This window comes from Capsaspora owczarzaki (genome assembly GCF_000151315.2).
Source record: "Capsaspora owczarzaki ATCC 30864 unplaced genomic scaffold supercont2.9, whole genome shotgun sequence".
In the NCBI taxonomy this organism is placed as follows: domain Eukaryota; class Filasterea; order Ministeriida; family Capsasporidae; genus Capsaspora; species Capsaspora owczarzaki.
Window position 1 is genome coordinate 736,443 of NW_011887300.1, and position 13,044 is coordinate 749,486.

Sequence of the window (13,044 nt, forward strand, 5' to 3'; positions counted from 1 at the left end):
AGCTCCTTATCCTGCTGACTTTTGCATTGATATATCACTGACCATGCATGAAAGAAGAAAAAAATGGATAAACCAGGCGAAGGGGGAATGGCAGGGTGCGAATGGAGAAAAGAGAAGCGAGGAAACATCTGCATTCAATCAAAATCACACACACACATCAACAAGACATGCTAAAAATCAACATTGTCAACAAAGGCAGGGCGCCACAGGAGCGCACTGCGGGTGGTGACGGCCGACGACGCGTCAGGACGCACGGCGCTGCTGCGGAGAGCTTTGATGGCGGCGCTGGAAACAAGCAGAGGCTCAAAAAGCAAGGCGGCAGAGGCACGCAAATGAAGATCAACCAGGGCAACCTGAGCCACCTGGCGCGTGGCTGGCTGGTACAGCGCGTACGTGACAATGTGGAGCATTTCGAGCAAGATGTAGTGGTCGAGATCGATACGAGCAATCACTGCTGGTGTTGCGCGTCCAGCCGATGCTTCCGCTAGCCGAGCGTTGAACGCGCTGCCAAGTTGCGACAACTGCACCATCTGTGGCAATTGGCTTTCTTGCCCGGCCCCGATCGACGAAAGAAGCTCCTGCCGCTCCGACGCAGAAATTTGGTAGCCGTCAAAGCACGCACTGAGGGAGGGAAGGAATGTGAGCAGCAGTGGCGGCGGTGCAGCAACCAACCACGCAAGTGTGCAGTCGCCAAGAAAAAGGAGCATACCGGCAAATCAGCTGGCACATTTCTAGGACAGAGCTGGCCGGGAGAATTCCAATGTGCGCGTGGTACCGACTCAATAGGAGAGACAAAACGGGCGTATATACTGCCTGCGTTATGCTGGAAACCGACTGCAGTGGCTTGCGCACCGTTTGTGGCTTGGTGGAGTGCTCGTGCTGGTAAAGCGCCGACTCGGTCAGCTTTTGCGTGGATCCAGGCGCCGGCTGTGTCGGAAAGCGGTCGTGGTTGAGCATGCATATTGCGGAGAGATTGGATTCAAGATTCAAGACAATCGTCAGAGTGTTGTTTCTTACGTCGTGGTACACGGAGGGCCGCGAGAGTGACGGAAGGGTGAAGGTTTGGGTGATGGGTTCGCCGTCGTAGTCGGCGATTTCAGTGTTATAGATGGCAACCAGGCATGCCTCGAATGCATGAATTGACTGGCCACAACCCAAAACAGAGCACAAAACAGAGCACAAAACAGAACAGTTGGCCAAAACTTTGATTCCTTCAAAACCAAAAACAAAAACCGTCTCCAACCGTCTCCAAGACAGGTCACCAGAGCTCTCCATACCTTCGAATCACCGCTGGAGGACAAGGATAGGTACGCCCAAAGCAACGCAGGCAGGAATTGCAGAATCAAGCGCGTCGACTCGCGCTCGCGACGCTTGTACAACTCGTAAATCAGCTTGCAGATGCTGATGTTGACCTGCAACGCAGCCAAAAACGCGACCAAAAAGCACAATGAGTTTACTCAGAGTTAAACTCGGAAACTTTCCCCCCCCCCCACGAGCTTGGCGTTAAATCTGAGAAATCAAAGCACAAACCTCGTTCCGAGCGTCTGCGAGCAGAACGGACATTCGCGGCAGAACGAGCGCGTCCTTGCGAACCAGGGCGACGAGTTCCCGCAGTGACTCGATGGACGACGCCGTGATGCGCTCAATGAGCTGCGACGCGGCGCGCTCCACTGCGTCCGAGGCAGAGGTCGGGTGGACCATTGTGGCGAGCAGCTGGAGCCACTCGCGGGCGTCCGTCACTGCTGCAGCCGCCGCGGCCGCCGAGGACGACGACGATGCTGTCGATGCAGCAGCAGCAGCGGCGGCAGTAGTAGCAGGAGCGGTAGCAGGAGCAGTTGAAGCAGTAGCAGGAGCAGTTGGAGCGGTTGGGACTTCTGGCACTACTACTGCTGCTACTACAGGAGCATCAGCACCAGCACCAGCAGCACCAGCAGTAGTAGTAGTTGTAGTCAGTGGTCGTCGCAGTGGCAGTGGCAGTGGCAGTCGTCGGGATTGCTGGCTCGCTGTGAGGATTGCGTTCGGCTTGCTCTTCCACTGACTGTGGCTGCTGCTGCTGCTGCTGCTGATCCGTCGTCGCAGGCTGAGCAGCGTTGTCACGATCGTCATTGTCATTGTCATTGTCGTCGCGGGGGTCGAGATTGACCGCCTGCATCTCAATGGTGTGCGGCTCGGGATCCTTGTCCTTGCCCATGGAGAAGATTCAAGAAGACTGAGAACGAATGTGGAAGAATGGAAAAATCTGAGATGTGTTGCAAACGTAAAAACAAGTGTAGATTGTACTATGTTGAAATTGATAAAGAGAGCAGAGCAGAGCAGAGTGGAACAGAGCTTGCTCTCTCTCTTACTCTCTCTATCAGCTCCGAGCCCCCGTTTCAAGGTGCAACAGGAGCACATTGACAAGAAATGAGATGACAAGGCTGTAATGCATCTCTGTGTTGATCCACCATTGCCCAAACTTGGTCTTTCGTTGCGCTCTGAGCACGCCTTTTCTGGCTTCTTCATTTTCCCCCTCTCGCTCTCTCTCTATCTCTATGTTCCCTCTTCCCTGTTCCCTCTTCTTGCCCCAAAGACCATGTCGTTCATGTTTTCATTCTTTCATTTTACATTCGACCACATTTAGAAAGCCTTTCCCTCCATTCATTCATTCATTCTTTTTTTTTTTCTGATTTTTTTTTCTTTCTTTACAATGTCAACGCTCAGCCAGGATGCGAACATCTCGTCAGTTTCCCCACACCCCCTCTTCTCTGTCTCTCTGTCTCTCCCTCCCTCTTCTGCTTCCCTCTCTCTCCCTCCCTCTCTCTCTCCCCCTTTTCCCCCTTCCCCTTTTCCCCCCTTCCATCATGTCCTCACTGATGAACTCAACCGTTGCTTTTAAAAGCCGATTCCTCGTGTCGATTTTTTTTTTATTTTATTGTATTTTTCTGATTTTATTTGCTTTGCTGTTTCTTACTATAGGCTTTTGTCGTCTGCTTGCTTGCTTGCTTGCTTGCTTGCTTGCTTTTGTCTAACATGCACCCAGATTGTCGAACGAAGTGCTCACGTTCACGGTCAAGGTAAACGAAAAGAAGCCCGAAAACCTCTTCGCTTTGCTAGGCAACCGTCGTCGTCCTCCATTCGCGGTCACGAGCCCCACGGTCGTCGTCGCGCTCTCCTGCTGCTCCCTCAGCGGCCGTCACTCTCGCTGCGGGGCGCGTGTCCAACATGACACACAGACGCTTGAAGCGGCGCAGTCGGAGGCATTTTCCCCCGTCGCTTCGTGAGGCAGAGCGGGGCGAGCACAGCCAAAACCGCCACACGAGCCAACCCCAGTGCTCCTTCCTCTGATCTCTGACTCAGAAACGTCTTATGAGATGTCTGGGGCGTGGAGAGTAGAGGGGGGAAGATTGGAATGACTTTGTTGTCCTATTGTTGCGAGCTCAATAATCACTCAACGAGATGCTGGGAAATGGCTGCAGTTGGTAGAAACGTCCGCCATTCACGACTGGAAGAATGCCGAGCACCTCAATGCCGCAATCCAGCGAGCATCTTCCAATGTAAGAAAGTCATAATAACAACAACAAATAATGTCGAGTGTTTGCAGTTGCGTTGCATGAGAATGGAAGCGCGGGAAGCAAAAACAGAAGGCATTTTTCTTACTTTTTGTCGCTATCTTTTTCCTGCAACAGAAAACCTACAACAAGGCCAAATGCACGCTCACAGTGTCAATGAATGCAGTCAGGCTCACAACTGCGGACGGCACCGTGCTTCTGGATACAAAACTCGCAAACATCATGGCGACCACCATCAACAAGATTGACATGAAGAGCAAGCTGATTTCCCTGACTGTATTGCACACCGAGCCCGGCAGCCAACCTTTCGTTGCTTGGACACTGAAGCGCAGCGGAGCACCCGTAAGAGCCAGTCTGTCTTGCAGGGGTTTGATTGTTCTTGGTTTTCGTTTGCTTCTCAGAGTGCTTACTTTTTTTTTTTTTTTTTTTCGGCCTTCTCAACTCGAATGGTGATTGGTAGGCCTTCACCATGCACAAATCCATTGTCACCGTCTTCCATGCCGCGTTTGCTCGCATCCAAGACAACGCTTCCGGCAATCACGAAGTGGAGACGGGCGCATGATTGCAATTTGTGTTCGAGTTCTATTTTTCGTTGTTCGAGTTTTCGTTAGTGTGTCGTTCGAGTGCAACTCGATGCGTTTGTGACAGGGTGCACAACCATCGGCTTGTCTTTGCATCGCGTTTATCCCATAGTGTTTTTTTAATCGGCTAGTCATAACATTTTCCACTTGGCATTTACATCATTCAATTTTTATGACAGCGAGTGGCCGCAGCTGTGCATCATCAGCTCATGTCATGTGGTCCAAGCTTGTCTTGGCCTTTTCCATCTCGTGCAAGAAAGTGTAGAATTGCGGCAGTGTGAGTTCTGAGAAGGGGGAAAAAAAAAAAAGAAAAAAAAGTTGGGGAAAACAAATCAAAAATAGTGGTTAGCAAAACCACAAGCACGAAATTCGTCAAAGCATCACCGTGCCACAAAAGCGACTCACCAATGAAAGTGTCTTCCGGGCCGTTGCCACGATTCAACACAAGCTTGAGCTGCAAGAACGTCGAGCCGATCGATCGGATTTCGCTGCTTCCTGCAGTGACTGTGGCGCACGAGAGGAGCAAGCGTTTCAACAAAGGAGGTGGTGTAGAAGGTTAGACATTGCACAACAGTGAAGGACGTGGCCTTGTTCTTTCCGCGCAAAAAAAGACACTTACTGCCAAATCGCCATTCCATGTCAATCAGTTGGTTGACCATCAGCGTTTGGCCGACCATCGTCTTTGTCACAGCCACCGAGTTGTTCTTCCATTGCGTGGCAACGAATCGTGCCTTGGGTTCCTCGAGACCTGCACATAAACGAAAACAAATCAAAAGTACAAGAGATGTCAGACAAAGTGCTGGTGAACGTTCGCCCCCCCCCCTCCTCCCACCTCCCCCATCCCAATCTCAACGCACCGAGCTGGTTTAGATCTTCCTTGACATGGATGGGAGTGAGCGACAGTCGCGTGGCAGCCTTGAGGAAGAGCAGCAGACTGCGCACAATGTCGCGCAGGACTTGGACGTCGGTGCCGTGCGTTGTGGCAAACTCTTGCAGCTGATCGAGCAGCAGTCCCGACTGTAACGAACAAAATGTCATGTTTTGAGTTTGCATGAGTTTCGACCGTTTCAGTCAATCGTTGCTTGGATTGGGTTGAGATTTGGCAGCTCCCTCGAGTTCTGCTCGCATCACGAGCGCGCGTTTCAAACCGGGTTTTGCTCAGATTCAAGAGAGCTATTTCCAAGATCTCAGAGTGTCTGCTGGAGAGGGGATGAGGGATGAGGTATCTAAATGACCATCCGTCCATCCATCAAAACCTAGTCCAAGTCGTCCAAGTCGCTGCGACGCCGCCTTCATCCTCCCATCTATCAATCCATCTCGCTCTCTCTCGCTCCTTCTAAAGCTATCTCGAATGGGGCGATGGCTCGGCGTCCGCGCGTTTCGTTCGTCTCATCCTCCGTCATGTGAGGACTTCTCAAGCATCATCATCACGATCCGAGTCCAGCGTCAACTTGCCTGCGGCTGGCTCAGGAAGCCAAACACAATCGTAACGAGCTGTGCAAAGGGCTCCTTCTCAAGCGCAGCGAGCGCAGTGAAATGAGCGCGCAGCTGCGGATCCGGGGCGTCTTTCGTGTAATGCAACGCCATTGAAAAAGCAGAAGCAGAGAAGAAAAGGCAGAGAAAAGACTGAGCAGCAGTATCGGGATTTGTTTCGCTTGGAATGAAACTGAAAACCAGATACGAAGACTAACTAAACATCGCTCAACCGAGTACCCCCCTCTTTTGCCCCCTTTCTTCCCCTCTGCACCCCCTTCATTTGCATCACCAACTCTTCCATCTCACCACTCATTCAAAAAATGACCTTCGATGTCCTCCCATCATCCACAAAACCGGTCGTTCAGTCTTCATTCATTCTTCCATGAGCAAGTCGATCAAGCTGCCGTCTGGCGAGCATGTTGCGCTCAAGACGAGGTACCAGGCCCATTTCAACAAAAAACACGCCTATATTGCTTATTGCTTATTGATGATTGATGGTTGATGGTTGAGATTGAGTGGAGTGCAGTGAATGGAGAAGTGAGCAATCCGCTCTGCAATCCCACTTCTCCCCTCATCAGCACTTCGTCCGTTGACCTCCCCTCCCCCTCCCGTCGCTTTTTTCCTTCTACTTTGTGTGCTGTCGTTCTCTGTCTTCACGTCACTATTGTTGATGGCTTTTCCCCCCTTCACAATGCTGACCTTGAGCGAGACTGGAAGCGCATGGTAGCCTCTCCACATGGTCCCGTTCCCCCCTTCCCTCCCTTTGCTTCAGTACATCCAATCTCCAACCCCCCCCCCATCACCACCAAAACCCCAAATCCCACTCCCACTCACTCACGCCACCACAAAACTCAGCTCAAGGCCTCAGAGCAGGAACCACCCACGCGCCAGAGTCACACAGGGATCCAACTCACTGATCCACCATTGATCCACCATTGATTCCCGTCCCCCATTGAGCCCCTGTTTGACTGAAGCATGTCAATAACACTAATCCCCCTTTTCTTGTTTTGTTTTGCTTGGACGCCAGCTTCAAGGAGGCCGGAAAGCTCGAGGCGCTCTTCACTGGCGGCAAAGTGATTGTCTCCAACGTCGCGACCGTCTCGCCCAGGGACGCACAGGCTGCGGAAAGTGTCACATCGGATTCGGATATGGACACCTCAGACGTTGAGAACGGCGATGCCACAGCGCCATCCGTGCACATGTTTACGACCTGCGTCGACATGGTCAAAGTCACTTCGCTCGCCACCGGCCGCACTGTTGCCACTCTCGAAGGCGTAAGGGACAAAAGAAAGAGAGAGAGAGAGAGAGAGAGAGAGAGAGAGAGAGAGAGAGAGAGAGAGAGAGAGAGAGACGTGTGAATGCCGTCCGAAATGATGACAATGATGATGGTGGATAAGGCTTTGGGCGTTTGTCAAAAAAGTACCGCAACTCTCAAAACTCACGCTGCTCAACACAACACACAGGACACGGAACCCATCACATGCATGGCGCTGTCACCAGATGGCGTGTACCTCGTCACAGCCAGTCGGAGCCAGCAGGTTCGCCAATGGGACTGGGCGGCAACCACAGTGAAGCGCACCTGGAAGGCCACCGACGGCCCCGTGCTCGGCATGGCGTTCGATCCGACCTCGACGTTGCTGGCCATGGGCTCGAGCGACGGCATCGTCAAGGTGTTTGACATTGAGCAAGGCTATCTCACACACAGCTTCCGTGGCGCGCAAGGAATCGTGTCTGCCCTCGCATTCCATCCCGATGCAAAGCGCATGCAGCTGTTCTGCTCGGGCTCGGACACCAAGATTCGCGTTTGGGACCTGAACACGCGCAAGGGATTTGTTCTCGAAGGCCACAACAGCCACGTCAGCGCACTCGTCGTCTCTCCCGACGGCGATCGCCTGCTTTCCGCCGGTCGCGACAAGATTGTCGCCATGTGGGACTTGAAATCGCGAACGCTCGCCCGTACCATCACCACGTTCGAGTCCCTTGAGGCAATCATGCTTGTGCAACGGCGAGCGATTGCCGAGCCCGAGAGTCAACGATCGCGGTCGCGTCCTCAGCAACAGCAGCCTTCGACAACCGCCGGGCCCGTTTTTGTGACTGCCGGCGCAGATGGTGTCGTGCGAATGTGGGACTTGAGCACCGGCAAGCCTGTTCACTCGCGCAAGCTCGATGGACCCAAGCGCGAGATTGTCGACGCGTTCGCAAGCCCCGCCACCTCGTCCATCTTTGTCGTCACCGACGACCAAAACATCTTCCAACTTGACGACACCACTCTTGAAGTCAAAAAGCAGATTGTGGGACAGAACGACGAGATTATCGATCTGCGTTTTATCGGTGATGACGACTCGCACGTCGTCATGGCCACAAACAGCGAACAGCTCCGCACGTTTGACTTGGCGACTTTTGGTGCTCGCTTGCTCTACGGCCACACGGACATCGTCTTGTGCTTGGATGTTAGCAATGACGGTTTGCTGCTTGTCAGCGCCGGCAAGGACAATACTGTTCGCGCTTGGCAATCTGAAGATCGACTAAAGTATGTTCAGGGAGTCTAACTTTCGATTGACTCGCTCATTTACTGGGAGGAGGGGGTTTGCCATTGTTACTCACGTTCGCTTTCCTGGGGTTTCGTTTCGTAGCTTTGACTGTATCGGCGTTGGTATTGGCCATACGGAAGCTATTGGAAGCGTGGCGTTGTCAAGAAAGACGCGCAATTTTGCAGTTACTGGCAGCCAAGATCGCACCATCAAGTTGTGGGATTTGCTTGGTGCCATCCACAACGGCTCTGAAACCTCGCGCATGCAAGCGCGAATGACACAAAAGGCTCACGACAAGGACATTAACACGATTGCCATTTCCCCCAACGATAAGCTGATTGCGACGGGCTCGCAAGATAAGACTGCCAAGGTAAAGAAAGCTCGTTGACGATTGTCTCTTTTGTGTTTTCCGAGCGTGCACAAACAAGGCATTGACTTTTTTTTTGAATGTGTTGGCTGTGCCGTTGTTTCCTCGTTTCTCCGCACAGCTATGGAGCTCGGAGGATTTGTCGTTGGTAGGCGTGCTGCGTGGTCACCGTCGTGGCATTTGGAGTGTTCAGTTCTCGCCAGTGGATCAGTGCATTGCTACGTCTTCTGGCGATAAGACCATCAAGCTTTGGGCCCTGTCTGACCTGTCCTGTCTCAAGGTAGGAGATTTGGAAGCGCCTTTCTGTTTTTTTCTTCTTCTTCTTTTGTTTGTATTGCATTTGGGACTCGACGCTGACCTTGCAATCGCCTTCGACAGACCTTTGAGGGACACAGCAACTCGGTGCTCAAGATTGCCTTTATTACTCGCGGGTTGCAGCTTGTCTCCTGCGGTTCTGACGGCCTTGTCAAGCTGTGGACCATCCGCACAAACGAGTGCGTGGCCACGATGGATGGCCACGAAGAAAAAGTGTGGGCCTTGGCTGTGAGCAGCGACGAGGAGCGCATCGTCTCTGGCGGTGCAGATGGTGTGATGAATGTCTGGCAAGACCACACCCAGCTCGAGTCTGAAGAGCAACACAAAGTGCAAGAGCTTCGCCTTGAGCAGTACGTTTTATGTGTAGAGCGTGTTGGGTGTTGTCCGCGCGTGTGATGTGCTGTACCCATTGACTCATCGATCTCTTGGCTGTCGATTCGGCTAGAGAACAAGAACTCTCCAACTTGTTGCGACAACGCCATTACGCACATGCCGTCAACTTGGCGCTTACGTTGGAGCAGCCCTTCCGATTACTGGGCATCATGCAGTCTTTGATTGATGAGACGGAGGGTGGCCTGGGCGAGATTGCCACCGTCTTGTCCAACTTGACCGACGACAAGCGCCAGCAGCTGCTCCTCTACATTCGAGAGTGGAACACCAACTCGCGACACGCTCGCGTCGGCCAGGTTGTTCTCTCGGTTGTTTTCCGGACAATCTCGCCGCAAGAGCTTCGACGACTGCCCAAGATCAAGGACATTATCGAATCGCTGCTTCCATACACGGAGCGCCACTTCCAGCGCATGAACCGCCTGGTGCAGCAGTCTCATTTCGTGGACTACACTTGGAACACGATGCGCATGGCCTCGGCCAGTGCCATGCAAGGCGGTGACGGAGCCGCCATGAATGGCCGCGCGTCGTTGCCACCCATGCTCTCGTTCGACGATCTTGTCAACCACACACAGCACGCGCCTATGGCGATGGACGATGGTGGCGATGACGGCGACAATGATGAGGATGACGAGCTGACTGCTGATCCCGCAACTCTGCGCGGCGGACTGGACAGCGATGACGACGAAGCCGAAGACGACGACGGCGACGACAACCAGGACGACGACGACGACGACAAAGAGGATGGAGATCACGCTGGTGTTGATGAGAATCTCGTCGCTTCAGAGCAGAAGAACAGCACCGCGACCGCGACCAGTCAAGCCAAGCCCAAGAAACCAGCAGACGATGAAGACGCCGAGGACGACGATGAAGATGAAGACGAGGACGAGGACGAGGACGAGGGGAAAACCACAGGCCGAACTTCCCGTCGTGGCAAGGGTCAGTTCAAACGCGGTGAGCGCCCGGAGGCAGTGAAGGCACAATCGCGCCAAGCCACAAAGCAGACCAAATCAAAGGCCAAGCCTGCTACGCCTGCGCGAGGCAGTGGCACACCAAGTGCCAAGACTACGCGGGCTCGTCGCGCATAATGTCGTTTTCTGTTGACCTGTGTTGGTTCATGTGCTGTACTAATATTACACTTTTTTCTTCTCTATTTTGTTTCCAACTTGCCATCTGCTTCCCTTCCTTGTTGCATGCCGGAAAACACACGCAGACCAATATCAATCAATTTTAATGTACCAAAATCTTTTGTTTTTCAAGCAATAAAAAAGCGCAAAGAATGAGCAAATGCGCATGTTAGAAGCAAACCTATTCTAGCTCGCCGCGGTAAATCATGAGCATGCACGCGAGAATAATGTCCGCATCGTTGTCGGCTCCAATCCAAGCAGTGTGGCGGAAGCCGTCTTTGCCCAGGATTTTGCGACTGCCTCCCATCAGCAGCGCGGCGGACAGAAAGCCAGAGCCGCAGCGACGGAACTCGTAGTTGTTGGACGTCGAGTTTCGGGCAATGCTGATCAGCGCTTCATCGCCCAGCTCGCGCCGCTCCTCGACGAGCTTGATGTGAGCTCGGATGCGCTTGTCGACGGCAAAATTAGCAGTGCGGGCGGAAGACCCGTTCGCTGATGAGCTGGAGCTGCTGCTGCCGGCAGGACCAGTGCCGCTCGTCGCCGCGCCCGTGTTTGGGCTGGAAAGCCGAAGAATGTCGTTGCCGTCGACCACGTCGCTATCGTGGCTTCCGGCGGACAGGTTTGCCGAGTGGATGGCAAACGGCGACGTCGCCGCAGGATCCGCCTGAAGCGCCTTGCCAAACCCTAGCAGCTCAAGAAACGACGGCATCGCTCGCCGCTTCTTGATGGTGGCCACAAGGCGTCCTTCGCGGTAAATCGAGATGCACGCCTTGCGAAACCAGCGGCCACGCCCTCCCTTGCGCTGGCTGCGAATGGTGAGAAGCAGATCGCCTGCAGTATCGACAATCGTGAACTGCATGCATCGATACTCGGACGGAATGACCAGAACGCCGGATGACATTGCGTAGTCGCTGCCAAGGGAGCCGGTCGGTGAGGTAGACTGAGGCTTTGGTCGCTGGTTGACCGACGGGATGTTGGCGAATGTGGCATCGGCGGCACTCACAGGGGTCGTCGACGCTGGCGGCGCGATGCCTGATTCATCCGCCGAATGCCTGGCAGAAGGTGGGCCATGGCTCTCAGGCGACGAGACGACCGGCGTGTTGGGCGAGACAAAGCCCTGCGTCTGGCAGGTAAACAGCTTTTGCATGTTGCGGTCGAGCACGAAAATGTCGCCTCGCGCGTTCGCTCGATCTGTGATGATGAGTTCGCTGAGGCCGACGATGACGGTCGTAGCTGGAGAGCATGGTTGTGGTGGTGGTGATGGTTGTTGCTGTTGTTGCTGTTGTTGCTGTTGGTGTGCTTGTGCGTGTTGTGGTGATTGCGGTTGTTGCTGTTGCTGATGGAGGTGCGGAGGTTGTTGATGCGGTTGTAGCTGTGGAAGCGGCGAGTTGACCATAAAGTGCGGAGGAACGAGCGGTGAAACTGGAGTTGTTGGGCTCTGGGGTCGCACAACAGCATTGTTGCCACCACCACCGCCGCCGCCACCACCAGCAGCGGCAGCACCACTATTACTATGACTTGGAACGACGACGACAGTGCCAGCAGCACGGGACGAGGACGACGACGACGACGACTGCGGCAAGACCAAACTTGGGTTGCCGCCGTTGCTTCCGCGTGGAGCTGGATGTGTCGAAGCAGGAAACACGGCAGTGGCACTATTGGAGTCGTGTGGCTGCCGAATCAGATGTAGACTACTTGCGGGAGCAGACGCGTTGGACGAGCTTGAATCAGTGGATGTGGCTGAAACGACCGATCCGGTCGACTGCGACCTTGCACGACCCAGTCTCGCTGCGCCATGATGCTGCTCGTGACCTGCACTAGTGATACTACTTGACGCGGCAGCTGCAGCAGCACTGCGCAGCATTTCAGCTTGGTCACCGATTCCACCCAGACCTTGCGCCTGCGCCTGCGGGTGAAGGAGGGTCCCTGGGGCGCCCTGGCTTGCGCCATACGCTTGTCCTTGACCTTGGCTCTGACTTGCGCCTTGGGTGTTTTGGGCGGTTTGGGATTGGCTGGACGGCTGCACTGACCCAGCGGTGCTATTTTGGTCGCGCGCTCGGGGGTCGGATCCTATGAGCAATCCCGCTTGAAGCTCGTTTGCGCTGATACTCGGGCTCACTGATTTTTCAGGATTCGGCTGGATTTGCTTGCCTCCGCTCGTTTGTTGTTGTGGCTTCCCGCCGCCGCCGCGTGTTTGGCCGCCCGCCGCCGCCGCCGCCGCCGCCGCCGCGCTCGTCGGTCCCAGCAGTGGGCTCGCAGCAGCAGCATTGCTGGCATTGAGCATGATGGCGGACGGGAAGAGCGGCGACGACGACGGGAGGTCTCCGAGCTGGTGTGACGTCGCCCACTGCTGCAGATGCAGGTTTGCCAGCGGCTGCTGCTGCTGCTGCTGGGACTGGGACTGGGACTGCATCATGAGCAGCGATGGCGGCAGCGATGAGCGAGACAGCGGCCGGCCGTCATCCTGCTCTGCTCCTGCTGCTCCTACTGCTATTGCTGCACCATCATCATCACCATGATCATGGTCAAAGTAAAAGTCGGCCTTCGACCGGTGATTGATCGCCATTCGACTTGGTACAAAAACAAGTCGCAATGGGATGAAAACGAGTTGCAGAATATGAGGTTCAAAACTGGATCGAGGAAGAGTGGGGAGAGAATGAGGTGTGGATCTCAGAAACAAGGGAATGACTGAGCATACGAAAAAACAATAAA

General features: G+C 54.1%; 5 protein-coding genes across 5 annotated transcripts; 2 read left to right on the plus strand and 3 right to left on the minus strand.

The window, feature by feature from the left end:
* Positions 1-115: 115 nt before the first annotated feature.
* Positions 116-2,218, minus strand: CAOG_05611 (hypothetical protein). Its single transcript, XM_004346234.2, has 5 exons — positions 1,531-2,218; positions 1,278-1,412; positions 1,018-1,143; positions 710-927; positions 116-621 (listed from the first exon to the last, which is right to left on the minus strand). The coding sequence occupies exons 1-5, from the start codon at positions 2,116-2,118 to the stop codon at positions 171-173; spliced, it is 1,518 nt and encodes a 505-aa protein (XP_004346284.2). The 5' UTR covers positions 2,119-2,218; the 3' UTR covers positions 116-170.
* Positions 2,219-2,666: 448 nt separating this feature from the next.
* Positions 2,667-4,310, plus strand: CAOG_05612 (hypothetical protein). Its single transcript, XM_004346235.2, has 5 exons — positions 2,667-2,718; positions 3,020-3,053; positions 3,456-3,533; positions 3,666-3,890; positions 4,009-4,310. The coding sequence occupies exons 1-5, from the start codon at positions 2,687-2,689 to the stop codon at positions 4,108-4,110; spliced, it is 471 nt and encodes a 156-aa protein (XP_004346285.2). The 5' UTR covers positions 2,667-2,686; the 3' UTR covers positions 4,111-4,310.
* On the minus strand, positions 4,231-5,745 carry CAOG_05613 (COMM domain-containing protein 7). Its single transcript, XM_004346236.2, has 5 exons — positions 5,585-5,745; positions 4,987-5,146; positions 4,749-4,877; positions 4,535-4,633; positions 4,231-4,413 (listed from the first exon to the last, which is right to left on the minus strand). The coding sequence occupies exons 1-5, from the start codon at positions 5,714-5,716 to the stop codon at positions 4,337-4,339; spliced, it is 597 nt and encodes a 198-aa protein (XP_004346286.1). The 5' UTR covers positions 5,717-5,745; the 3' UTR covers positions 4,231-4,336.
* A 234-nt stretch (positions 5,746-5,979) lies between these two features.
* On the plus strand, positions 5,980-10,358 carry CAOG_05614 (WD repeat-containing protein SAZD). The gene is made up of 7 exons (XM_004346237.2): positions 5,980-6,040; positions 6,633-6,879; positions 7,069-8,135; positions 8,239-8,506; positions 8,625-8,783; positions 8,882-9,168; positions 9,264-10,358. The coding sequence occupies exons 1-7, from the start codon at positions 5,988-5,990 to the stop codon at positions 10,291-10,293; spliced, it is 3,111 nt and encodes a 1,036-aa protein (XP_004346287.2). The 5' UTR covers positions 5,980-5,987; the 3' UTR covers positions 10,294-10,358.
* A 61-nt stretch (positions 10,359-10,419) lies between these two features.
* CAOG_05615 (hypothetical protein) lies at positions 10,420-12,898 on the minus strand (the record flags this gene model as incomplete). The annotated part of the gene is made up of 1 exon (XM_004346238.2): positions 10,420-12,898. The coding sequence occupies one exon, from the start codon at positions 12,896-12,898 to the stop codon at positions 10,514-10,516; it is 2,385 nt and encodes a 794-aa protein (XP_004346288.1). The 3' UTR covers positions 10,420-10,513.
* Positions 12,899-13,044: the final 146 nt, after the last annotated feature.